The sequence below is a fragment of the Carcharodon carcharias genome, chromosome 8 (assembly GCF_017639515.1).
Source record: "Carcharodon carcharias isolate sCarCar2 chromosome 8, sCarCar2.pri, whole genome shotgun sequence".
NCBI lineage: Eukaryota > Metazoa > Chordata > Chondrichthyes > Lamniformes > Lamnidae > Carcharodon > Carcharodon carcharias.
Window position 1 is genome coordinate 161,815,345 of NC_054474.1, and position 27,794 is coordinate 161,843,138.

The window sequence follows — 27,794 nt, forward strand, 5'->3', positions numbered from 1 at the left end:
TATTACCTCTGTTCTTTCATGGTTAAGTTTTTGAACAGTTCGCTGAAGAACCTTCAGATTGTCTTTAGCAGTGGAGAGTTCATTAGCAGCCATCTTCTCGGAAGCAGCCATTGTTGCCTTCAAGTCTTTCACGTCTTTCTCAAGGCCACGCAACTTTAAATGCACTTTTCGATCCTCCATTTTACTCTGCAAATAGTATTCAAACCAAGTTAAATCAAAGTTTCACTAATGTCTCTCTCTTCATGTAGCCTCCTCGGTTGCCTGAGGATTGTTAATGATGACACTCTACACATCTCTATTTCCTCGATGCCATGATATCAAAATGGGGAAAGCAGAAGAGACTGGCCCCAAGAACTACCTTAGATGATATGGGGACTGAACCCTGGCTATCAGTGTAATTTAACACAATGCTCTGGCCAACTGAGCTAACTGGCCCTACTTTCCCTATCATAGAATTTATTTAAAACCTATAAAATTACCATCTTTAATTTTGCAGAAAAATAACAGCTTTCACTTTTAAAGAAATGGCATGAAATTTGAAACCTGAAGGATCATCGATTTGACATTCACACTTGACAAAGTTTTTAAAGAAATTAGCTAACATTTGAGATCGCTAAAAGATACATGTGTTAAGGTGTTAAAATTTTGTAGCTAGTCCAGTGAAAGTTACTGCAAATCTAATCAATGTGAATTTATAATCACAGAAAAATGACGATACTGTTCTCCAACAGGTTTTTCAGTTCCCAGAGTGTCTGTTGTATTGTTCCACAAGCGCCATATTCTGATCTTAAGTTAGATGGGTATGATGACACTCCAAAATATGTACAATGACATCCCAAAATATGTGTAACAGTTGTAAAGAGGAAAGAAATTTTCCTACCTCACCTGTCTCAAAAACAGGTGCATGAAGTTTGTCAGAATGCACTAATAATTTTTAATTAAAATTTCTCTCTCCTGCTTGATCTGTTTTTATTTCATATTCCCGCAATATTTTGTACCTCCTCAGGAACATCATGCCTGCACCATCTGAAGGGTCAGGTTATTCGTTCATGGGACATGGGCATTTAAGAGCCAACCACACTGCTATGGGTCTGGAGTCACATGTTGGCAGATTTCCCTAAAGGGCATTAGTGAACCATGTTTTTATGACAATCGGCAATGGTTCATCGTCAGACTTTTAATTCCAGATTTTTATTGAATTCAAATTTCACCATCTGCTATAGTGATTTGAATCCAGGTCCCCAGAGCATTAACCTGGGTCTCTGAAATACCAGTGAGTGACAATACCACTACACCACTGCCTCAGAAATGCAGGCAGTTAATGAATTAGTAACCTGGTAATTTCTTCCTGGCCATTGCACCCAGGGAACTGAGTGTTCTCCAGGAGCAAAGACCAGTAAATCAGCAAACTCCGTGCATGTGTGGCAATAGTTCAGACTTTACTGGAATCCCTCTACCTATTTACACTTTTCTCCACCACTGCCACAGAAACCAAAATTAGTGTGGCCCTTATCACTATTCTTTAGCATCTTCTCTACCTTCAAGCGTCTTGCCTTATTCTGCCCTTCTTACCTTTCCATTAAAATTGTCATTCTCTACCATACTTAATTTCTGTCCAAGCTAAAATGTCATCTTTCCTCTTTCAGCCTCAGCACTGAACTACACCTAATCCTTGGTGATTTCAATTTGTTCCTCAATTTACTTTGCTTTCTTTTCTGATTTCACCAGACTGAATTTCTTCAATATAACTCTCCAATGATATTCATAGCCTCCCCATTCAATTTGCCATCTCATGTGACCTCCCTACACCCATGGTCTCAATCAGATAGGTAATCTCTGACCATCTTCTTGCATTTCTTTTCACATTTGTTCCCTTACATCCTTCCAACTGTATTTCCTTCTACATTTGTACTAGAAAAGGACTCTCACTCTAAGCCCTGATCTTTAGTTTATTCCCTATCTCATATCATTTGCTCTCTGATCTCACTGTGTCCATTAGACTCACCTCCTGCTCCTTTAATCCCATTCCCACTAAAATACTTAGAATCCTTCTGGCCTTCTATGTTAATTGAATAGTTCACTCTCTTCAGGTACTGTCCCCTCCCTTTCAAAGGTGCCATCATCACCACTGATCCTCCCACAAACAACTGTTTCAAAGCTCTGATTTGCAAACTACTGCCCAATCTCCATTTCTTTTCCAAAGTTCATGAAAATATCTTGCCTGCCGAATTGCCAATCTTTAATTCAACTCCATTGAATCTCTTCCACCCATGCTCCAGCACTGAAACAACCCTAAACAAAGTCACAAATGACAATCTTGACTGTGGTCATGCTGCATTCTTCCTCTGCAGCCTTTAACACAATTGATCACAGAATTCTCCTCCAGTCGTGTTCTGCATTTAAGTGCTCCAACTTTGGAAGAGTGTCCATTTTTGTCCAGTTATGCCTCTGTAAAGCACCTGGAGTTGCTCTTATATGTTAAATGTTGTATACGCGTGCTAACATGGGGAGGTGGTGGCAGAGTGGCATCGTCACTGGACTAGTATTCCAGAGACCCAGGGTAATGCTATGGGGACCTGGCTTTGAATCCCTCCGCGGCAGATAGTGAAATTTGAAGTCAACAAAAATCTGGAATTAAAAGTCTGCTGATGACCACAAAACCATTGCTGATGGTTCACTTATGTCCTTTAGGGAAGGAAATCTGCCATCCTTACCTGGTCTGACTGACATGTGATTTCAGACCCACAACATGGTTGACTCTTAAATGCCCTTTGAACAAGGCAATTAGGAATGGGCAATAAATGCTGGCCGAGCCAGCGACACCCACATTCCATGAACGAATAAAAAAAAATTATAGTTATGTTAATTTCCAAAGTGGGGCACTACTAAAACTAACACCATTATATGTTGTGGTGGCAAATCATTGAGGAAAGATAACAGAAAAAAAACACTATTATCTCCAGCAAACCACTACAAGTGATCTTTGGTTTGAATCAGGTTAAGTTAATTAAATTGGATGAATTCTAAGGAGTAGATTTTTACCAAATTTTTATGGTCATCATTTAAATAAGATTGTTATTACCTTATTTTCTTTATCTTCAAGTTCTGTTAAAAGTTTATCTCTATCTGCATCAGCCTCCTGGAGCTGTTCATCAGTCAGTGCCTGTAACTCTTGCATGTTTGCCAGTTGCTCCTGGAGCCGCAATATTTCATTCTTCAACTCCTGTGCCTTAGCTTCATTGACTCCTTTTTCAGATTTCATCTGCCACAGAGATCACAATTAATTTCTGGAAAATGCAGTCACAAATATTAGATCATTTGAGTCTAACTTGCGGAACACAGGAACTAGGACAGACAGTGATGCTTAGGCAAATGTGAGTAAATAACAAGAATGAATACTAAAAAATTAAAATACATCCTTTTTGAGAAATAATGTGAATACAGGTAGACAGTAAAATGCTTCTTGCCTTATTTAGCATTTTCATTCAACAAACCAAACTGAAAACCCCTTCTGCCAAATTTTAAAGAATCGGTTTTCAAATTGGGGTCCCTGAACTCTAAGAATCTGCGTGGTCAAATTTCACACGTTCTTATTGCATCCCTGCATTTCTTTGTAATTTTTTGGTTTACTAGCCTATTGCATTTATACTGTGCACTAAAATGCCAACACTGTCTTTCAGAAGTTACAATTATCACATTGTACCCTATTTGAGTGCCCCATTCTATCTTCAAGATCGAAGGTAAATCATGCAGTGGAAACTATCAAGGTGCCTCCCCCACTTCGTCCATAGCAGAGAAAATCCTAACATGCAGTTTCTGGAATCTCCTGCTTACTGTGGCTGAGACAATCCTCCCAGAGACACAATGTGGCTCTAGACCTTCCAGGGAAATCTTTGACATGGCCTTTGTTGCCAAACAAATCCAAGAAAACGTCGAGAACAACACCAGCAACTCTTCATTGCATTCACTGATCCGACCAAAGCATTTGACTTAGTAAATTGCAAGATTCTTTGGATTGTGCTCTAAAGATTCGGATGTCCAAGAAACTTCATCACAATCCTGCAATTATTTCATGATGATGTGACTACAACTGTCTTAAGTGGTAAATCTGAAACAGGTGCCTTCAAAAACAAGACCAGGGTCAAGCAAGGATGTGTAATAGCTCCCATACTATTGACAATCTACTTGACAGTGGCTATTCACCTCATCAAAGATCAACTGTTCTGTGGTGTCAGCATTAAATATCATTTAGATGGGAAACCCTTTAACCTCAGTTGCCTCCTTGCCAAAACTAAACTGACCACCATAATAATACATGATCTACAGTTTCTTTTTATTTATTCATGGGATGTGGGCTTCGCTCTGCCAGTATTTATTGCCAACCTCTAGTTGCCCGTGAGAAGGTGGTGGTGAGCTGCCTTCTTGAACTGCTGCAGTCCATGTGGTGTAGGTACACCCAAAGTGCTGTTAGGGAGGGAGTTCCAGGATTTTGACTCAGCAACAGTAAAGGAACTGCAATATATTTCCAAGTCAGGATGGTGAGTGACTTGGAGGGGAACTTCCAGATGGTGGTGTTCCCATCTGGCTGCTGTCCTTGTCCTTCTAGGTGGTAGTGGTTGTGGGCTTTGGAATGTGCTGTCTAAGGAGTTTGCAGATGACTGTAATGTTGTATGCTGCACCTAATTTGCAATACACTCTCAATCTCTTCAATTCTGCCTGCAAGAGATTCGGCCTGCTTTTGAATGTTGCCAAAACAAAACTCATATCAACCCACGTCTGGTCAGCCAAATATTCCACCTCCCATATATGTTGAAGGAGAGACTCGAATATGTTGAGCACTTCCCATACCTTGACAGCCACCTCTCTTAAAAGGCCACCACTGATGAAGAAATCCAAACATTGATGAGATCAACTGCCCCAGCAAAGCCTTCTACAAACTATGGCAGCAAGTGTTTGAGAACAAGTCAACAAGAGCCCAAGAGTACAGAGCAGTTGTCATCACCACAATCCTGTACTGTAGTGAGACCTGGAATATGCATCAGTACATAAGAGCGCTAGAAAAATTCCATCAGCAATGCTTCTACAGCATCCTCCAGAATCAATGGAAAGACCATCAAATTAACACTAGTGTCCCTCTTGAAGCCAGCTCCACAAGCATTCAAAAAAACCTGCAAAATCAACTACGCCTGGATGATTGAAAACAATCTTCCACGCCAAATCCTGCTTTATCAACTCTCAAATGGCCAACATTCTAGGAAGGGACAAGGAAAATGCTTCAGACTCCCTGAAGCTCTCCTATAAGCATGGCGATATTGACATTATTAACTGGGAGGAGCTTGCTACCAATTGATCAGAATGGCAACAACTTGTCCATCAAGCTACATCATGCTTTGAGTCCCAACATCTTAATGATGAGGCCTTTTCTCTCCCCCCAGGGTTAACAAATCTTATTATTTATATTTAAATGTACCACAAGAAGACAACAATTACTAAACTATTTTCTTTATATGGTGTATCCACAGCAATGAGTTACATCTGTCCCAAAACATCCTCACACTGTACTCTATTAGCACAACATTAATATGTTGCAGTGTAACAATTGTACAAAAACATTTTTAATAATTAATGTATGGAATAATCTTAGTTAAGGATTTATTATATTTTACAATTCATTTTACTTTTAAAACATGAACAAAAATTGTTATATTGGTTGAACTATAGTATTTGATGTAATTTTCATCAGCCTACAATTACCAATGTCTCTGCCGCCTTTTCACAAGCAGTTTTGTAATTCTCCTCAGTATTTTTCAGTTTAACCTGTAATGCCATCATTTCCTGTTCTAATTTCCTCCGATGCTGTAATGCTTCTTCTTTTTCCTGTTGTGAGCGGCCCAAAATTTCATTCAACTGCTTCTGCAATCCGGCAAGATTCTTTCCCAAAGTGTCTCCTTGGTTATAAGGCCTATAAATGAACAAAATTATTCCTCATTTCCCATAATGGCTGATTGCTTGAACACAGGATGTATTTTAAAATTCTAATATTAACAAAGTTCAAAAAGCATGCATTGAATAACTACAACAGACTGAAAGTCTAACCTGATTTCTCGAATACCAGAATCCAGTTTTTTCCTGAATTCAGAGACACGAGCGGCCACCTCCTCTGGATGAATCATGGTCTTCATTGCCTGATTCATATGTGCCTGCAGCTCCTGAAGCTGTTCCTTCAACATACAGTTATCAGTCTGGAAAGATCACAATATTCGGATTATAAGTATCCATTATCTTCAATGTGTGTTTAACAGAATCTGTTTTCTTGGCTAAATAGGGTTGCAATTATTATGCATATTACAGGTTCTGACTTACATCTGTGGAATATGCATTGCTACCAGTCACACTGCAGTCAAAAATGAATGCTGATCATGCACAAAACTCCACTCCCAAATGACTAAATTTTAATAGTGCTCCTCAAGACAATAGGAATAGGTCATTTTCCCTTTTTGGCATCTTGTATCAGCACCAAGTAATGCTAGGTTTGGGTTCAAATGCTAAAATAAATCTTCCTTTACTCTGCCCCAACAGTTTGTCACCACTTCGAAGTTAGATGGTTAATTATGAAGAATTTTAAGATGTGGACGCACAACTAAGAGAGGAGAATCTAATTTATGAATTGGGCGTAGTTTTTAAACACAGGTCGCACAGGTAAAAGCATTAACTCACTGTACTACAAACTATCATAAATAATGTCATTTTTAAATTTGGTTGATATGTCAGCAAAAAAAATTGAAAAATGTAGTTTGACAACCATTCCTAGTTTTGTTTTAGTCGCAAAAACATGTTATGTTCCTATTTTAAAAATAAAGAGGAAGCCTCCCTGAACAGCTGGTACAGTATTTCAATCAGCTGGTGATGAGAATATCAGATATTTCTCTAGCAGTAACAACCTCTAGGATCAGGCCTATTTTATGATCACACAATAAAATGAAAGTAGCAAACATTTCTGAACTATACTGTAAAAGACGATGAATCCTCGATTATGAACACTAAATACATTGGATAAATTTATCACAGTTATTTGGTGTTGCAAAGTTATTGCCAAATTAGCACATGTAACATAATTTGCTGTTCCTTGATATCAGTGTGTTTAAAGAATTGGATCAAGTGTGAAGTGTAACAATAAAGTAGTAACTAAATTATGGCCAGTAATTTATAAAATAATAATTAAATTCTCAAGCTCTGTTTGTGAACTTCATGATCTTAAGCAAACAACACAACACAGTTCACAACATCAGACATAACATTTTTTCCAAGATATCTTGAGTGAATTTACTCAAGGGATTCACATGATATTTTATCAGCATATTAGATATACATTGTGATAGGTATCCTTTGTGTATTCTAAGTAAGGTTGAGTCCAGGACTAATTTTTCAAATAATAATATGCAAAGTTTAAGCACTTTTCCAATATAAATATAATGAACAACTTAATACATTTTCAAATATCACAGTAGATTATTCCATAGGTAGGAATCAGTGTTATTTTGTTATGAGATCACTCCTCAATGCTGTAGGACATTAAATGAATGTATAATGCTTTTAGGAAAAAAGTGCAGCAATTGTGTATTCTAAGTAACTGCCAGTCAGAATTGACTTACCTTAAGACCTTTTAGCTGTGCAACTAACTTCTTGTTTTCATGCTCTTTTTCAGCCACTATTTGAGCCTGTGCTATGGCATTCTCTAGTGCTTGTCTTTCTTTTTCCAGCTCAGCCTGCAGGGCAGATTGTTCCATCTAGAAAGTAAATATTCCACTACATTAGCAGACAACTATTTTTTTTAGACCGTCCTGTGTAGAGAATACAAACATATTCATTTTAAGAAACTTAAAGGCTCAAGAACGTTCAAGTCTCTCCCAATGTCTGGTAACCAAGGATGCATCTGAGCTCTTGGGAGCAGGTAGATCTAGTGGTAGACAGTGCCATATGTTACACTTGCAAACTGATTCAGTGAGCATGTAATACAGTTCTTTACAGTTCCAGTGTCTTCTGACTACCTGAATCATAATTTCATATAAATGATTTGGAACCTCTAGAATTTTACCAAGATTCAAAGAGCATAAGTGTTTTAAATGAAATTACATCATAATGTCATAATAATCATCAGGGAATTGAATATTTTTCACTATTTATACAAAATAATCCACAATCAAAGAAAATGTGCAAGAGAACTACTTATTAAAAATAAAATACTGAAGGGCCAGCTTTCTTTCATTTAGATCTTAAACAAAATTTGCTCTTGTCCTACAGTTCAGAACTACCTTAACTGGTTTCAAATTATGCCTTCTAGTCCTGTTTTATGCCTTTGTTCAAAGTTCCCCGTGCCAGATAAATGGTTGCTGATTTCCTTTACTTACTGGTCTTGAGTGTATCCCTCCCTCATGACAGCAGAAAACCCGACAAAAACATAGGAGAGAAAATTGATACATTTCAAAAATAAAGGAGAAATAAACAAAAACAAAGCAAGACTAAAACAAATGATAAAGGCAGTAAAAAGGAAGCAAAAGATCATACAGAAGCAAGAAAAAGATAGTGTTTTTAAAATAACAGTGAGGATATAATCGCATGATGCATTGCCCCAACAAAATGCAAGAACATGCAGGTAATATTTCCCACTCCGCTGTTTCTGGGTGCTTCCTAGGGTGAGATACCAACTGGAGACCAACTGTTTTCTCCTTTAAATTGGCAAGGAGCCTAGATGGGTTATTCCAGCCATGATGTAGTAGTTGGTTTAGAATAGCACTGATGGAAGTTTGGAACAAGTCAGCTTTATAAACTGTGGCTGCACAAGTTGCATGGTGTGAGACTGAGGAGAAAAAAGGAACTTATACTCGCAGCAATCGGAAAGGAAGAGTTCTCCCAAAGGCTCTACAAGCTTAAGCAGTGAATAGCTGAACCACGAACTAGGAAAGCATGTGCGGTTAATCGTTCTCAACCAAGGCAACATTGTAATTGCCTGTAGCGTCACTGGGCTGACTAGAACAAAAACCCCGGATTTCTATTCCTAATGGCTATCAAGCAACCCTTGCTGGTGCATCAAGCAAGAGGAGCATTGGGTTTGGTTGTAATATCCTTGCATACAAATGACTTTCTGATGCTATCAAAGTTCATACACAAACAATGGACATGTAAGCAAGTTATCAAAGGGTATCCAACATTTGTGGAACCTATACTCTAGATAAGGGTTAACATTTTCAGAGAGTTTCGTAAGCACAAAAATCAAGATACAAAAATAAAAACAACCACTAGAATATGGGAAAATGTCTTTAAAGTAACCTTAGTTGACTAATGTGATTTTGATGTATTTTGCAATGAACAAAATGCCCGATTATATTATGCTCCAGTGCTTTTACAATATCATTCTGGTCAAAGATCTTCCCAATTTCAGGGAAGTACAGGCTGATGTGAATTTGCTGAAACATAGGGATGGCTGAATATCTATGCTGTTGCCAACACTTTGCTTCTGGAGTGTACGTGCCTCCTCACTTAGAAATGCATTATCAGAGGCAGCACTATAAAAATAAATTAAGCAAAAAACTGCAGATGCTGCGAAATGAAGCAAAAACAGAAAATACTGAAAAGAGGAAAAACAAATTTTCCAAAATAATGGATTGGATTTTGCAGGCAGCAATGAAGCAACGGCACTTGTGGTTGATCTCGAAGAAAGCTGCCTAAAAAGATAAAGTGATGACTGTAACCTGGTTGTTCCCTCTCCTGACAGCAGTTTAAATCAGTAGCCTAGCCAAGGGGACCTCTTGGCATGCAGCAAATGTTGTCAGCAAACAGGTAAGCAACAATCATTCTGAAGTATTCACATACGGCAAACCAGAAAGTTAAAAGCACTTACTTAAATTTTCAGATAACAAAATAAATGATTATTTTTGTTTCTATATTATTGCAGATAAAATAATTTTTTGAAGGAATATTGGACAAAATTTTTAGCTCAGCGGGTGAGCGCACTCCCGACCCACTCAAGCGTGAAATGACACGCAATGACGTTGGCTGAGTGTGCCAACATCAACGCGCAGTCACGCAATAGTTTGGTTGGTGGGCACGTGCCGGAGTCGGCAGTGTGCCCGCCAACAATTAAAAAGCCTGTTAAGGCCAGTAAGCAATCAATTAGCTTACATTTTTCGCACAAGGCCAAGTGACCTTTACTTTTTTTGGAAACCTTATCCACGGGCAGGATAAGGTTTTCAGCCCGTGGATGAGGTTTCCAAAAGCAAATAAAAATAAAAGTAATAAAATTTAACTAATAACATGTCCCTGCTCATCTGACAGAGTCACATGAGGGGACATGTTTCATTAAATTTTTATTTATAACTCATCTCCGAGGCAGCTCTGTCAGGGGGATTATGAAGCACTCACTCGCATACATGTGCAAAGTTCGCGCTCGCTCTGCTCACACTGCGCCCCCGACTACCCCCACCCGTCCGCACCGGCAGTGCTGAGTGCTGCAGCTCGCATTTCATGCTGGACTTAATTGAACCACCAGCGTGAAATCACATTCCAGCCCCGAACGCAGGCAGTTGTCGGCTTGCTGATCACCCCCGCCGGGCCCGCCCGACATGGGTGAAATTCTGCCCAATGTTTTTAAAACATGGATTTCTTTTTTATTATGGAGGAAGTTGACATCTCACGAATATAAAATTAGCTTCTCAGCACCAGTGAGGATGTTTGGCAGTTATTATGAAATTGGTACACTAAAAAAAACCCCAGTCTTACCTCAATTTAACAAGGTGCAACTTTCTGAACGGCTTTTACAGTGAGACTAATAGTACAAGTGTGGAAGTTCTCATCAATACCACTGATTGCAGTCTGGGGGTGTCTCTATAGCACATCCTCTGGAGAAGCACAGTATCACTTAAAGCAACTTCTGTATTTCTGCATTATTTTGCCCTTGTGTGGATTTCCAAAGTTGCTGTCCATTTCAGTGGAGTAATGATGGCAAAACGCTGAAAGTTTCATGGTCATTACCACTGCAAAATCCAGGCCACAAGATTTGTGTGGGAGACTTGCATTTCACCAAATGCTTTTCAATTAGAAATACACCATGAATGATTTGCAGCTAAGTTTCTGAAAATGATTGTATTACCATTTATGAACATTTTTATTTTCTTAATTTCTTATTAATTAATTATTACTAATTAGTTTCTTATTAATGGATAGTTGATTTATTAAATCCTCCATCAACATCACACAAACATTAAGATGGAACATTTTAATTGGTGGAACATTCCTTGTTCCAGTCCTACTCAGCCGCCTCCCACAACTCTTTCTCCGGTATAACGATGACTGTTTCGGTGTCGCTTCATGCTCTTGTCTGGACCTGGAAAAATTTATTAATTTTGCTTCCAATTTCCACCCCTCCATCACCTTCACATGGTCCATCACTGACACTTCCCTTCCCTTCCTTGACCTCTCTGTCTCAATTTCTGGTGATAGACTATCCAACAATATTCATTACAAGCCTATCAATTCCCACAGCTACCTCGATTACAACTTCTCACATCCTGCTTCCTGTAAGACCTCCATCCCATTCTCTCAGTTCCTTCGCCTCCGTTGCATCTGTTTTGACAACGCCACTTTCCAAAACAGTTCCTCTGACATGTCTTCCTTCTTTGTTAACCGAGGTTTCCCACCTACAGTGGTTGACAGGGCCCTCAACCGAGTCCGACCCATCTCTCGCACCTCTGCCTTCACATCTTCTTCTCCCTCCCAGAACCATGACAGGGTCCCCCTTGTCCTCACTTTTCACCCCACCAGCCGCCGCATTCAAAGGATCATCCTCCGCCATTTCCGCCAACTCCAGCATGATGCAGCCACCAAACACATCATCCCTTCACCCCCCGTCGGCATTCTATAGGGACCATTTCCTCCGGGACACCTTGGTCCACTCCTCCATCACCTCAACCCCCTCCCATGGCATCTTCCCATGCAATCACAGTAGGTGCAACACCTGCCCCTTTACTTCCCTTCTCCTCACTGTCCAAGGACCTAAACACTCCTTTCAAGTGAAGCAGCATTTCACTTGCACTTCCCTCAATTTAGTCTATTGCATTCGCTGCTCCTAATGCGGTTTCCTCTACATTGGAGAGACCAAACGCAGACTGGGTGACCGCTTTGCGGAATACCTTTGGTCTGTTCGCAAGCATGACCCAGACCTTCCTGTCGCTTGTCATTTCAACACACCACCTTGCTCTCATGCCCACGCATCCATCCTTGGCCTGCTGCAATGTTCTAGTGAAGCTCAACGCAAACTGGAGGAACAGCACCTCATCTTCCGATTAGGCACTTTATAGCCTTCCAGACTTAACACTAGGTTCAACAACTTCAGATCATGAACTCTGCTCCATCCTCATCCTTTTTTGATTCCCTTTTTCCAATGTTTATTTTTTAATTTTTATTTTTCCCCACCCATTTCTATTATTATTAATAAAATTTATTTCCATTCATTGTTTTATCCCCACCTTTTAGCCTATTTCGATCTTTTCTCCCAAACCGTCCCCTCCCCCCACCCCACCCCACCAGAGCCATCTGTCACTTGCTCATCCTGCATTCTACTCTTAATGTCACCATTAGCGCCTCCTTTAGCCAGTATCTCCACCATCAACACCCCTTCGACCTTTAGTTTATGACATCTTTCGCAATCTCCCCTTTGCCTCCACCTATCGCTGGCCTTCTATCCAGCTTCACCTGTCCCACCCCCCTTAAAAAGTATATATTTCACCACATTTTTACTTCTCTTTAGTTCTGAGTCATACAGACTCGAAACGTTAAGTCCGTGTTTCTCTCCGCAGATGCCGTCAGACCTGCTGAGCTTTTCTAGCAATTGTTGTTTTTGTTATCACGCAAACATTGTCTGGTTATTATCATATTGCTCTTAGTGAGAATTTGCTGTACGCAAAGTGGCTGCTGTCTTTCCTACCTTACAAAAGTGACCACACTTCAAAAGCACTTCATTAGTTACAAAGCACTTTGAGACATCCAGTGGTCATGATGTAAATGCAATTCTCATTTTCTTTTAAATTAACTTGAACATGTACATAAAGCAATAGTCAACATAAGTTTATGGAATCAACAGCAAAGTAATACTGGAATCACTGAAAAAGGGCTTTAGTCACTTGTAAGTTTTAGTCTAGTAATTAAATAAAGTACTTAATAAAAGTTCAAAAATTACAATGACCAGATATCTAATGGAAAACTCAACAGAAATTTTTCAAAAAAATTCAACCAATGAACCTTGAGTATACAATGCCATTCACTTTTCTTTCTTCATGCTGTATAAACCTTGGTATAAATAAACAAAGTATTTACTGCCTGAATACTCTCAAGACTCGCAATGAAAAATAAACACGACAATTCTGGGAGAACGAATAAGAATCAAGCACTGAGATTGTAACTCACTTGACTAAGCTTCTGGAGTCGCTCCAGTTCTTCTCTAAGTTGGTTTGCTTCAATATCCCTTGCTTGCAGTTGAGATTCTAATTCAGCTTCATACTCACTGAGGTCACCCTGAGCTTGACGCAGGGATTCATTTAATTCCTGTTGCTCTTGTAAAGAATGTTCCAGGTCAGACATCTCCTACAATGAGAATCAAACGTTGACTCTGCAGCTTACTAAACTCAATAAGGTTTAGGTTACCAATATTCTTCCATGTAAATCTATTACTTACTATTTAACTAGAGATGTATCTATATTACCTGTTTGCATGATACAGTGTAATAGTTGCAAACAAATCTTTGCTTCTATAATGTGTTGTTCGCATAATTAGAGCAGGGAAAGCAGAAACGTTGCTATAAACAAGCAACTTTGTTCTTATTTTGCTACAATACATTATACATTTAATAGTTAATACTCTATTATTGGCAGTTGCTGATTTGGTATTACTTAAGGTGACGAATATGTAGTCGATCTTTTCTCCCACACCGTCCCCTTCCCCAACCCCACCACACCCCACTAGGGCCATCCCTTTACCATGATCAACATGAATATTAGAATTTCATGTGAAAGTGGTGCTGAATTGTAAATCTATATATTTTGTGAAATTTTATTCTTAAATTTTTATTGTGATCACCTTTTGTTGTAAGAAAATGGTATAATTCCTCAGGGTTCTAATGCACTCAAGTACATACCTTTCTCAAGTGCTCCGCATCCATGGCAACAACTTCGAGCTGATTCTTCTGTTGTTCCAGCTCAGCCAATCGATGTAACAGTGCCTCCTTTTCCTTCTGCAGCTCTGTACATTCCTCCCGGGCTTGTTTTGCCTGCCCTTTCACGCTCTCCAAATACTCCTGCAGCCCAGCAATAATACCCTCCAGGTCCCGCTTCAGTGCTTCATTAACTGCTATCTGGCCTATTAAAAATGCATTAGGACAAGTTAACCCTTAAAGCACTTGTCACAGCACTTGTTGTGTGCACCATTAGGGAATTCTGATTAATTCAGCAGGATCAAATATTACTAATAATACAACTCATTAAATTGCAGCCCTTTCTCGAGGCATTACATATGCAGATATATTTTCCCCCAACCCAAAATTTAGGTTTGGACCCTCAGTTTGACCTTCTGTCGCTTAACTTAAAATAAAATAAAGAAAAAACAGCTCTTTACAAATATGCTCCTTAGGAATTCTCTTAATATTTCAACAGGGCACACTCATTTGCACAATATGCTGTTTGTTCATCTACGGAGGAGCCTTCCTCAGAGAATAAAAAACTATTTTTAACAGCTACACCTTCTGTCAACTGTTCTTCCAGATCCTTGATATCCTCTGTTTCCTTAGCAATTCTAGACAGCATTCCTTCCAGACGCTTCTCCAACTGCTTGTATTGCTTGGACATCATGTCAAGTTGTTGGGCTTTACTGATCATTTGAGCTTTCAAATGTACCTAAGAAAAAACAATCCTACTTAATTTGAGTTGCTGTAAATAATAAATACCACAATTTAATTAAGACATAACTGCGTTTTACATAATATTCAGCAATTTGAATAAAGTTATAGAATGTTAATTCTTTATCCTCTAATTTATTTTAATAACATTGTATCTATGTTTCAATGCCTCATTAATAGAATTGAAAGAAATGTGACTCCAACATGCTGTTTTATACAATAGTAGAGAACACGGCACCACGAGGAGGCACCAAGCAGTGGGAATATTGCTTCTGGACAGTGACAATGCTCTTGATTTTATACTTTTTAAGTACACGGTAGGATAGATTTTCTAATCAGGCTCTTGCTTTGCAGGCTCAGCTTTACTTTAATTGTATGGTTAAATGCCCTGGCCATACTGGACCTGGTTTTGGGATTTCTCTTGGGGATGGCTCAGAACTTGTACACTGGCAGTCCTTAAAGAGCTGATTAAAAGAGATGATGGATAAATTGAAGGGATATCACCACATGAAGTAGCTAGATATGTATAATAAAAACGTTGGTTGCTTTACAAAGGCTTATAATATTTTGAATTTGTATTTCAATTGTTCTAAAGGCTGCATGACTAATTAAAAATCTGGCACAACCCTGTGGTTAGAACAATAAATATGGAGACACACAACACTCCCAAGTCCATGCAGGATGATGTGATAGCAAAGTTAACTCTGCCTGTTTTTCCCAGGCTTCTTATCCTTGAGCAACAATTTAACATGTCTGGAACTAGATTGCATAAGATGATTTGAGGGTGCAGGTAACTTTTACTGTCATTAACAGTCATATAATACATGTTAACAAAATTCTTCATCTGACTCTCTGCTGACTTAGAGCTGGGCCAGCTGATTTCACGTTGTCATTGCAAGATAGGTAAATCACTGCCTGTAAATGTTAATGGAGGAGGATACTTGTAGATGGGTGAAGTCTGCCTCTAATGCAATCCCTCTGCCTGGCATCCTTCTATTACTGAGCTTCCCGCTAAAAAGTTGTGGTGGGTGGCATGTTGTAAGTGCGAGGGAACTCTGTTTAGGGAAGTTGCTGACCCAATATCATTGACATTGGGCAAAAAAGCAAGTTTCATAACACTTGGTATAAGGTTTACTGGAGATAGGAGAAAAAAGAGAGAAATTAAGAAAAACTATTTGAGAAATAGCCTCAAAATGCTGCTACAAATTTTTAAACACATTCCATTATAAGTGCAATCCAGGGACTGAGGCCAAGTGAGCATTATCAGAAATTGCACAGGTAGCAAAATGATATCCTGTAGCACAATTTCAATACTTTTAATTGCAAACAGTGGGCACTCATGGCACTAGACAATTAACAAAATGTGATAATCTGAAAAAAAATCGATTTTCATCCATTTTCCCATCAGTCTGATCACTTTATGCCACCTAACCTTTGTATCCTTGGGGAAAGCTTACCCAGTGACAGTCAGATTAGTTATGCCTGTTTTCCAAAAAAGGAAATTCTTTATCCTAAGACAAAAAGTCTTATGTCTGAGGCACAGTGGTGGTCTTATTTTAGGGTTGACAGATAATTCATAAGGTATAACTCCTACCATATATGGTTTGTATGAATTGACAGCATTTCAGGGTCAATTTAGCATCATTTTGAAAAAAATACCCCCGTATAGGTTTTTATAGGGCTTACCTCAGCATGTAGTAGATACTTATGCAAAAGTGAAGTTGTTACGGAAACTAATGATACACATCATAATTTTATCAATTCACAAATGGCTGCCTTGTGCATTAGAGTTATAGAGACCACTGCTTCTTGTGTGCATTTTCAGAGTACCCACACTGCTTGAAAATAGCACATAATCATGTCATAATCTCATGCAATATTTAAAAGAACTGTCCACTGAGAAAGCAATAGCGACAGATGTACAACAACATTTTATTTAAATTCAATAACTGGTTCAGTGCTGAAGCTACAGCAGTACAGACGTAACATCAAGCACTTGACCAGTTGGGTAAAAATGAGCACAGGAACAGTCTATGCCTACAACCATCCTGACGTACAGAATAGCTGTATGCAAATTTGACTTTAAATGTAAAACGCTAATATATTTAAACTCAGTTTCTTACCCAAGCTAGTGTCAGAGATTGGACCCATACATATTTTTTATATAACTCATCCCCCACCCCAGAATGTTCCTTTAAATACACAACTGATTTTCACAAATGATTTTATACTTACCTGAACGATCATTGATATGGAGTGAAGTATGGAAAAAGTATTCCATTGCGCAGAATTTCATTGAAATATTCAGGGCATGAACTTAATTCAAAGTTGGAACTTCTCTCTCAGATATAACTTTTATCATTTATATTGATAAAAATATTTGCAGTGGTATTATGTCTCAGCTGCTTCCAGTGGGCAGCTGGTGGATACACTAACCAAAGTAATGTGTTATACACAATTGAAATAGAGTTTGGCTGTAGTTCCATGCTATGATCACTCACCTGTCCACACCTGAAAAATAGAATATTTTTACCACTACCACCAGATCTAAACTTCAGATATCATCAACCGCTCCCAGGTACTGCTTGTCAGAAAATGTCACTTCTGCCACTTCATATTTACAATAATTCAACAGTTTAGGACAGGTAAAAGAATGTGGTTAATCAGTAATTAGGTTAGAATGACCTGAGTGAGTGAATAAATTAGTTATTTACAAAATGTATGAGAAGAATGAGAACATTAATCTAGTGCTCATGTATGCAATTAACTAGATGACAAACAAACCTTAAAACCATTTTTACTGTATAAAGTGGCAATTAACAGAACATTCTTGTCAGTGACCGAAAGGGGGAGAGGGAGATATTGGCATTTAATGATCAATGGAGTGTACATTTAAGAATGTTGTAAATCAAATAGACCATAATAAAATAATTATAATGGGTGCTGCAGTGATAATTTGGGTATGAGCCATAAGTTTCCTGCTCAGAACCACAGTTATTCTGAACAGCTGTGGCGCTTTCTTCTTTACTTCCAAACTACTTCTAAAATGGCACAGCAACAAGAACAAACAGGCTACAAAAATTCAAATTTAAAGACAGCCCACATTTCCTTCAGAATTTGTTACACAGCACAGGAAGGCTGAAATGCCACGACGAAATGCACAAAGTTCTAATAATAGCTTATCTGAATAGCTTATAGGATACAGATTCAAAATTCATAAAGACACAACTGCACATTTACAGGGGCCTATATTTTTCTCTTTTCACAGTTAGTAACAACCCTTCTTCAATAAGAATTTTTTAACCAAAATCTGCATGGCTATGCCTAGTGATTCATTTCAGAAGTCGCCATCCCATTTGAATCTATCATCATGAATCATTTTAAATTGGCTATTGGCCTATGACACTGCTTTTGCCCTCCATAAACAGTTGGATTGGCAGATTTCTAGCAAACTTTTCAAATAGTTTGCTTTCTAGAGGGAGAGGGGATAAGACTTAATTTAAAAGAAACATCATCACAAACTAAGGTATTGAGGATGGGGGCATATCCTCTCATTAAGCTGACTGCTCCTACCAATCCAGATCCAACCTGACTGCAGAATCAGTATGACACAACCTAACTCCTAGTCAGCTCAGATGCAACCTGACTCCTGCTGACAACACAGACATGTCAATTATTGTTGGCCCAAACAAAACTAGACACCATCCTTGTCATCAGCCCAGACTCAATCTGACCTTTGCCATAAGCCCAGACTCAATCATAAATAGCCATCAGCCCAGACCTGACCCAAATCCCACTGCCGGCCCAGATCCTTGCAGAATCCAAGTTCTCAGCCAAGACTTGACCGCATCTCTTCAGATAGCCTGGGCACAATTCAACCTCTGGATATCAGCTGACCTGACCTGATCTGACCCAACCATAGTTGCAATAAACTGCAAGCATTAAACCTGTGAATTTCATCAATGTCAACATAATTGTGACATTTTGTTCCACGTTTAGTACCTCTTTCTGTTATTATATATGGTAACTAGCGAAACTTCTATCCCTTTGTGAGTGTTCCACAAATTCTTTGCTTTGTAGTGGTTGCTTTCTTCCTCAATGTTTTTTTTTGTCTTTTGCTATTGGCCTTATCAGAGGTTGCTGATTGCCTACAGGCAGGTGTTGCTATATTCTTAAAATACTAAGATGGTGTTAAATCAGTTAGATTTCTTTTATAATTGTGGAGCTTTAGAATCCAATTTTTGAATATATGCACTCACTTCAATATTCATTATGTGCAGATTATATTAGAATCTAAAATTCTTTTTGGAAAAGTGATTTTCATTAGCTTGTTCAAAGAATTTTGGGATAACTCTTTGGTTTTGTATAACTTTTAAATCCACAATTTTCCAACATTAGAGATACACAAAAAATATTTTCGCATATAAAAATACAACTAATATACAACATAATAATGCAATTTGTAAGGTTCACAACACAGTTGGTACTTAAAGAGTTGAAAGTGTTAAACTCTACTGGAACTTGCATTGTCTTGCGTTATCAATGGTTAGCAATTAGAACACTTATGTTGGCACGCTACTACATTAGCCTTCATTTTCTGTTCCTTTTACTATAAATAACCCAGAAGCACAATAAAAACCACATAAGTCACACATGATGTGAAGTGTGCATTCAATACAATGCAGCTTGTGAGTACATAAAGAAACCAACTAAATAAGTAGCTAGCAAACAGCAAAACGCCTTTACTATAAACATATGGATATTGTATACAATTACAAAACAATTCTTTAAATTCTGCTACTGATAAATTTAAAAAGTTTTAAATGGTATACAAAAGTAAGTTCTTCTACTCTGCCTAAACTAGCTGCAAGTCAAATGCTTCAGCCAGCTCCCTTTCCCTCAAGCTTCCTGTTCTCATTACTCACATTAGTTTTGCTGACTTGGAGCTCTTGCAACTTGAAGAAATTTCTTAAAACTTTAGTCAAAGATTTTTCGTTCACTTGTTTTACATGATAGAGATCAGCCTTTTTTCTTTCACTTATTTTACATGAACATGATAGAGATCAGCCTGTCCATTTTCCGGAGAGTTGCAGTTATACCACATGCTTCAAATCACAACACAGGAAGTGCTTTGTGCAGCCAATCCAAACCTGCTGATCTAACTGCTTCTCTAATCTCCCCAGAGGCAGCGCTCCTGCAGCCCTCATCACAGCTAACTGCCAGCCACAAAAGCATACAAACCAACTGAGAATGTTACACATATGAGATCAACTGAATGGTTTAAGTCTCAGTCTTAACAAGGTACAGTGTAAATCATCAACGTACCACCTATCAATGTACCACCTGGTAACTGAACAATCAATATAATCAATCAATGCATGCAACAGTTAAGCCTAATTATGCTCCTTGCTATTTGGCATGATTCCAAAGAATTTTGGACTTTGTTAGCTGCCCAAGCTGAACAGGCCTCAAGCCTGAATTGTGAGCATTAATGTAACTATCGGCATCAACTCAGTCACTCTCCTAGAATTAAAAAGGAAACTCTTTTTCAAACAATTTTGCTGTTGTAACATGTCTACACATTAGATTGGCTAAACTTAAAAGAAACACTGCAAATACAGACTGGATTCACAAAGAAAAGCTCGAGTTAGCCCACAGCTGTCGGCACTTTTAGCTGCATCACAGCTTCTGCATTCTAAGAATGTGGAACACAGCAACACTTTGATCAGAACAACAAAAAAAGTTCCAAAGCTATCTCTTACATTCATTCCACATTGCTAGCATTTAACTCTTTCATTACCAGTTGTGATAACTCAGGTCTCAGCAAAGCACAAAGCATATCAGTCTTCAGGTACAGTTCAAGAATTACTAAAATTTTATCTTTTTATGATCATCACAGAATAGACATGCAACACAACACAAGCAGTATAATTATGCTAGTCAGCAGACTTGTTCACTAGTAATCATAATTACTCTCCCCAATGAATTTACGATCACCAATCCATGCTTTTTTGTTCTCTGTACATTAGCTCAACAATCGGGGGCATCTGGAGTTTCTAATTTCATTGCCAGAAATTTCAATTTAAAATTATCCAGATGTCATGACATTTTCCATTGACCATGGGCAGTGCAATTTTGTGGTATCGATACTATTAACTGGTGAAATAGCACTGCTTATGTTCGTGTGGGATGTGAAGGTCCTAAATACAGAAGTGCCATTGAAACTAACCTTGAATCTTCACAATGAACAATTTGAATTTTCAAAGCAGAGGAGGTAATGCAATGAGTCAGCAGCTAACACCTATGAACACAACCCATCAAATTTGGGTGGATTTAAACCAAGATTCCAGGGTAAAAGGATGGCATTGTCACATATAATAGCACCTCATCTGGTACAATCACCTGCAAACATTTCACAACTCAGTCTGCCAAACTAATTATTCACAATATACAATCCCTTTTCAGTAATCAGTGGCAAATTAACACTGGATAAATGTGTAATTTTTTTTCTCAATGACTAATCCTTCAGAAAGGATATCATCACAAATCAACTTGGATGTCTTGACCAATATACCTGTTACTAAACTAATATCAAATACAAAGTAAAACTGCCCTCTAAAAATTTCACATATAAATTATGCAAAATTAAAGAATATCAGGCAGATGCATGTTATGCTAGAATGCTTGTAAATACTGACAAACTGCTTCAAAAAAAAAGCTGGCAACTACAAAATGGCTGTAAGCATAGAATAAGTGAAAAGTAGTAATTATATTCTTCCTTGTACGCTCAGTAACTTTATCATGAAATACAATTGTGGAAACTTCTGCACTGAAGGAGGCCATTTGACCCGTCGGCCCTACTCTGGCTCTTTGGTCCCACATTCCTGCTTTCTGTCCATTACACTGCAAGTTCCTCATCCTCAAGTATCTGTTCAACCCACTTTTAAAATTATTTATAGAATCAGCTTCCACCACATTTTCAGGTAGAGCATTCCAGATCCTGATAACATCAAATTTTACATTAGACGCATCATGCAAATCAGAGTTATATTGAAAGTGCAGTGAGGCACAAACCTTCACTTGTACTGGAGAGGGTGGGACAAGTACACGAAAACTCTAGGAAAAATGTGCTTTTGGATAGATCTGGGACATGCACCCTCAGAACGCCTTAATTCTGACCTTTTATTTATTGCATCTTGCAGCATTTTGTATTCTATAATGAATAGGGCATTGAATATTTTGTAGGTTTTTTTAAAAAGAAACACCCAATAGCAATGCGGGAAATTGAAACCAGTCTAATTAATTAGAGCTAAGGTCTGGACAAATTTAGAATTGTATACACGCAATTCAAATAATGGCCAAGGCCAACTGCTGATACATTACAATGAGGGTCTAGAGCATGGTCTCTCAGAAAATTTTGAATTCTTTTACACAAAAAAATTGTTTACTTCGCCTATTTTGACCACTTTATTAGAGTGCAATTGACAGATTATTTCCTCTAAAGCTATTTCAGCAGTTACTCTATCCTTTCATAGAGACAGTCCAACTTCCCTTAGTTCAGAGGCACTCTACCCACTCCAATTGTTTCTCATTTCACTTACACCCATTCCTTTGCAATTCTCACATGCTCTCTGCTGTAACTCCCAAGTTCACAGTTACCTTCTCCAATAAACTTCATTCACAAGCATACTTCCCCACATCCCAGTTCAGTGAAACACTTTCCCTTCCAATCATGCCAGTTCATATTAACATTCATTTGTCCTCCTCTTTTAATTCACGTTATCACTCTCCAACTCTTCACCCACCTCACACAGGCACAGTTATCTCTCACCTTTCTAGAACTGTTCTTGGGCTCCCAACTCCTCTCATCTCTATTGTCCTCAGGTTCTCCACTCTCCTTCCCTCTCCAATGCCACTCTTTGGCTTTGCTCTAGCCTCACCAACACCAGCTTTGAGCTTTCCTCTCCACTGCTCAAGGCTTTTTCCTCCTTTTGTTGCTGCAGCTTTAATTTTGAATGCCGGTGCATGCTGTGATGAGGTCTCCTGATCTCACAATAGTTCCCACTGCAGTGCCTTTAAAAACCACTTTTTTGTGTAAAACATATATGGCTGAAATGTATGCAAGTAGTGGTGCAAATATAAGAAAAAGGACAGGAAAAGACTAACATTCCCTTTTGTCCTGTTCTAAAATCAAAAGCAAATAGAATGTTTAATTATATTGTTAGTTTATTTGGGTATAAGTTAATAATATGTTAAAACTGCACAGGAACATAGCCACACCTTGAGAACTGTGTTCCGTTTTGTTAATCAATACACAAGAGGAGCAGTCAAGCCATGTAAGTGATACTGAGATCAGCCACAAGGCTGATCCCCAGTGTCAAAGGAATGTGTTATAGAATCATAAAATATTAAAGCAAAGAAGGCCAACCAACCTATTGAGTCTGTGTTGGCTCTTTTAAAGAGAAATCCAGTTAGTCCCAATGCCCTGTTCTTTTCCATATCCCTGCAATTCCTTTCCCTTCAAAAATGTATCCAACTCCCTTCTGAAGGTTACTCTTGAATCTGTATCCAGTACCCTATCAGGCAATGAATTCCAAATTCTAACCACTAGTTACATTAAAAAGCTTTTCTTCATGTCACCTCTGGTCTTTTGCCTATCACCGTAAAGCTGTGTCTTCAACCACTGGAAACTGTTTCTTTATCTAAACTCTTCATTATTTTAAACACCTCTATCAAATATCCTCCTAGCCTTCTCTGCTTTAACGAAAACAATCCCAGTTTCTCCAGTCTCCAGTTTACGCAATCCCTCATCCCTAGAACCTTTCCAGTAAATCTCTTCTGTGCCCTCTCCAAAATTCTTCTCCTTAACCAATGAGATTAAAGAATAGAAATAACAGAGGAAGGGCAGAGAAGAGGGTGAATTCAATGTCAAATCACATACAGGAAGAAAGATAAAGAGGGGGAAGGAAATAATGGATTGAAAATGAAAAAAGATAAGAAAAAAGTTCATAAAAAATAGAATTTAAAAAACTAATATTCTTAAAATGTCCAGATAAGGAACTTGATTGGTAGTCAATAACAAATATCGCATCGTTAAAGGTCCATAAAATATTGAATACTAGATATAACTTTATGTGGCCAATTAATTCACAAGTGCAACAATGTCATGAAAATCACAGGGAGGTTAAGCGCAATATGCCGTTTTCGTGAAGCCAACGGGCAGAGCAGTACAAAACATCCAACTGGTTGATTCACAATTCACAGGTTCTCTCTTTCCCGTTACAAGTTGCTGATGGATTAGCACATTAATTATGGCGTGTGCTGTTCAGACATTTATTTCAGAAAAATTGGCTCATTATGTGTGGTTCTGCGCTGTATTTACATGACAATACAAAATTAAGCTAATTATAAAAGACATTAAAATATTGCAATAGAAATTACAACTAATGCAGACAGAGCACTTTATATTTACTCAATGTATTTAGACAGAATAGAAAAATCAACCTTTGAACACAATCTGTCACGACTTAGAAAAAGACTTCCAAGCTAATATTATTTATGTTCCACGGAAAGGTTGTGTCCATTTACAATGGTTTATGCCACAGGACTAATATACAATAAACTACATCTTTTTAAAAATGGATTATCCATATTCTCAGATATTTACTGAAATTATATATGCCATTTTTGATGATTTTGGCTGTTACTAGATCAAGGGCACCATTTTCCTCCGTCAGGTGGGGGTGGAGGGGAAGTGCGAGAGTGGGCGTGCTTCCAATCCATGCCTCCAATTGGGGGCACGCTGCCATTTTACGTGGGTGGGCAAATTAAGGCCCGCCCACCGTGATGTGCACCATGAAGCACTATGCGCTCCCTGTGCGAGCGGGGGGGGGGAGATTCCCTCAGCCAGGAGTGCACTCTTTCGCGCATGAGCTTGAAAGACCACACAGATCTCCCTGAGGCAAAGTGCTGCCTCAGGGAGATCGACTCCGATTTACAACTTTCAATAAAGATCAGAAAAAAATTTCCCTGCTATGTCCCTTTATGTGACACTGTCACATGAGCTGGGACATGTCCATAACTTTTATTGTAAAATATTCTGCACTTTTAAAATCACTCATGAAACTCATCCCGCCTGTGGATAAGGTTTCCTGTTTCTTCACAAGCCCGCCTGGGCTCCCGGCCTGCCCGCCAACCTTAAGGTTGGATGGGCAGGTCCATTAATGAGTTCAATTGCTTTTTTAATGGTCTTAAAAGGCCATTGATAGGCTGGTGGGCGCACATCCGAATCAGATGCATGCCCACCGAACTGACAATCTAAATGACACGGGGTGATGTGGGGACACAGGCCCGACGTCACCCTGTGTCATTTTATGCATCAGAGAGCAGGCCCCGCACCCGCTCACCAACCAGAAGATGCTGGCCCGAATGTTCTTCGGTGAAATGGCAATAGGTTGTGTTCGCACTAGTTTTCTTCACAGTCATTTCAGGGATTACTTTTAACTTTTAAGGTTAATTCAATGCTTCAATGAAGGCCCTGCACCTGAATTATTACTGCTGCGAAATTACATTCAAGGCCTTTTTTATTTGACAATAAAAGTGAAATTCCTGTTGAATCCCATCAGTTTCATATGTGTTCCGCTCTCAAAATTGTTGTAAATTTTGTGAAAGAAATATGACACATCACAGGTTGACACCACACAAGTAGCATTTTAATTAATCTCTAATTTTTATACCTAGAAAGAATTGAACTTTGCTTAGGTGGCCTGTATACATAACAATATCAATAAATCATTACTCAAATCATTACTTCTTTTAAATAGTTGTTAAACCATGTAACAGCTTCAAAATATTCAATCATAAAACTAGATTTTTGTTCAACTGAATTTAATATAAAAATTTATGTTAACCAATTAAGTGACTAGATTCTTACATGGTCAGCTTATGCAGTATAGTACCATTTGGGGTCACATTTTCTGGACAGCCCTGACCTTCAAATGTAACCGCTGAAACAATGCTGAGTTTTGTCCTGGGTTGCTAAGCGATTGTAGAAAAAGGTTAAGCCTGATTTACTTTTTTCCTGATTTCCAATTTACTTCTCTCCTTCCCTTCTCCTCTCCACCCACTATGAGCAAAAGGAAATGAAAACCTTGGTGACTTTATTAAAGGCAAGGTATCAATTTGGCTTCTCTTTTTAACTTTTACTCACGTGTCGAGGGTCTTTGGGATCAAGAGACTCCAGGACCTTTCCCAGATCATCAATCTCATGCTGTTTTTTCTCCATTTCCTTCCACTGTTTTTCCATCTGCTGCCCCACTTTCTCGGTCTCCTGACGCAATTCGTTAATCAGCTGGATCTTCTGTGCCAATTGCTGGAGGAGTTGATCCTTCTCAACTTCTGAAATCTATACATTGAATAGAAAGGATGACACTACACTGTACAGAATTCATTTTCAAGGTAACTTTCAGCTCAATTCCATATGAAAGCTCCCAAAATAGCCTTGTCAAAATATTGTGGTTATCACATATAATGCTTTTCTTAATAATCTTCATTGTAGGATATTGTATCTAGCTTGCCATTTGGTCATTGATAACAATACCTACAAGGTCATTCCTAATTTGATTTTGTATTCGGCCCACAATTCTTTTGTTATTCCTTCTTTCCTTTTAAATTATCATGCATCATTTCTTAACTAAATGTACTGAAGAACAAAATCATTCACACACAACTTTGTCAAGAAGATATAATAATGTCTATAATGTTATTGGAAATTATTTTAAAATAGAGTTTAGTGGTGTCTCTGTCGATGTGTGTGTCTTAATTAGATTAAAGTCAGCTGGTCTGGAGGCTTTGATGTATAGAAGAGAAGCAGGTTTGAAATGGTAATTAAATAAACATAGGGGAATAAAAGGTGAGGTGTAACGGCGGCAATTTGCAATTTTAAATAGACCATTCAAAAGAGTGGGTGAAATATTACACCTAACCAGGTGAAACTCAGAAACAATGTGTTTATTTTTTATTAAACTTACCAGTAAAGTGAGTATTACGAAAGGGCTTTATTGTTAGAAGATTTAAAATTTAAAAAAGCCTAGTGACAATGAGAATTTGCATTCAAAGAGGAAAATATGTATAAAGGAATAGAAGCCTTTTGGTACAACGAGTAGGGATTCTAAGGTCTAACGCCTCCAGTAAGCAAGGATCCAGAGCTGAAAGAAACTAATTTTGAATGCGACTGACCAGGGTGTGCTTTGCCAGGGGTCTGCTTAAATCTATGGCCGGGATTTTCTGGCCCCATCATGGGCGGGACCTGCCGCGGGAGAGGCGGCACCCCAGCCAGAAGTCCATGGACTTGCGGCGGGACCAGAAGATTGCGGCGGCGGGCGGGTGCAATATGTTTTACTGTTGCCTTACTGGGTGTCTAACTGAGAGTAAGATTAATTAGGGGATTTTTATAGTTATTATAATAGCAATTTTGTAGACATATGTACATGCTTACAATCTTTCTTATATTAAAAAATGTTTAATTTAGTTTTATAAAAAACCTTGAGACTCGGTGGTCTTATTATTACTGAATTCAAAGCCTGCATCTTGAAACATACAAATTGCAAAAATGGGTTATGACAGTTGTTTCAAGTTTCTCTCTGGTATTTGAACAACTCAGCCTTTACCATCGGTTGGGTCATAATAACTTTCTCTCTTTTGGGGGAACACTGTACTTGCAATGAGCCTGCATAACCATCGCTGTGCAAAGATTTTTTACATTATACGGTGTAGTATAATGTATGCAAGTCATAATGCAAATATAAGAAAAAGGACAGAAAAGACTATTATGCCCTTTTGTCCTGTTCTAAA

The 27,794-nt window shown here is 38.4% G+C and overlaps 1 protein-coding gene across 1 annotated transcript in view; it reads right to left on the minus strand.

The window, feature by feature from the left end:
- The window catches only part of cntrl (centriolin), a 132,081-nt gene that overhangs the window by 62,299 nt on the left and 41,988 nt on the right, over positions 1 to 27,794 (minus strand). The window contains exons 11-19 of the mRNA XM_041193665.1: positions 26,152 to 26,346; positions 14,787 to 14,940; positions 14,187 to 14,407; positions 13,459 to 13,635; positions 7,653 to 7,787; positions 6,097 to 6,242; positions 5,755 to 5,962; positions 3,083 to 3,262; positions 7 to 186 (exon numbers count right to left, since the gene is read on the minus strand). Of these exons, the coding sequence (XP_041049599.1) occupies positions 7 to 186; positions 3,083 to 3,262; positions 5,755 to 5,962; positions 6,097 to 6,242; positions 7,653 to 7,787; positions 13,459 to 13,635; positions 14,187 to 14,407; positions 14,787 to 14,940; positions 26,152 to 26,346 (1,596 nt within the window). The remainder of the gene's footprint in view (positions 1 to 6; positions 187 to 3,082; positions 3,263 to 5,754; positions 5,963 to 6,096; positions 6,243 to 7,652; positions 7,788 to 13,458; positions 13,636 to 14,186; positions 14,408 to 14,786; positions 14,941 to 26,151; positions 26,347 to 27,794) is intronic.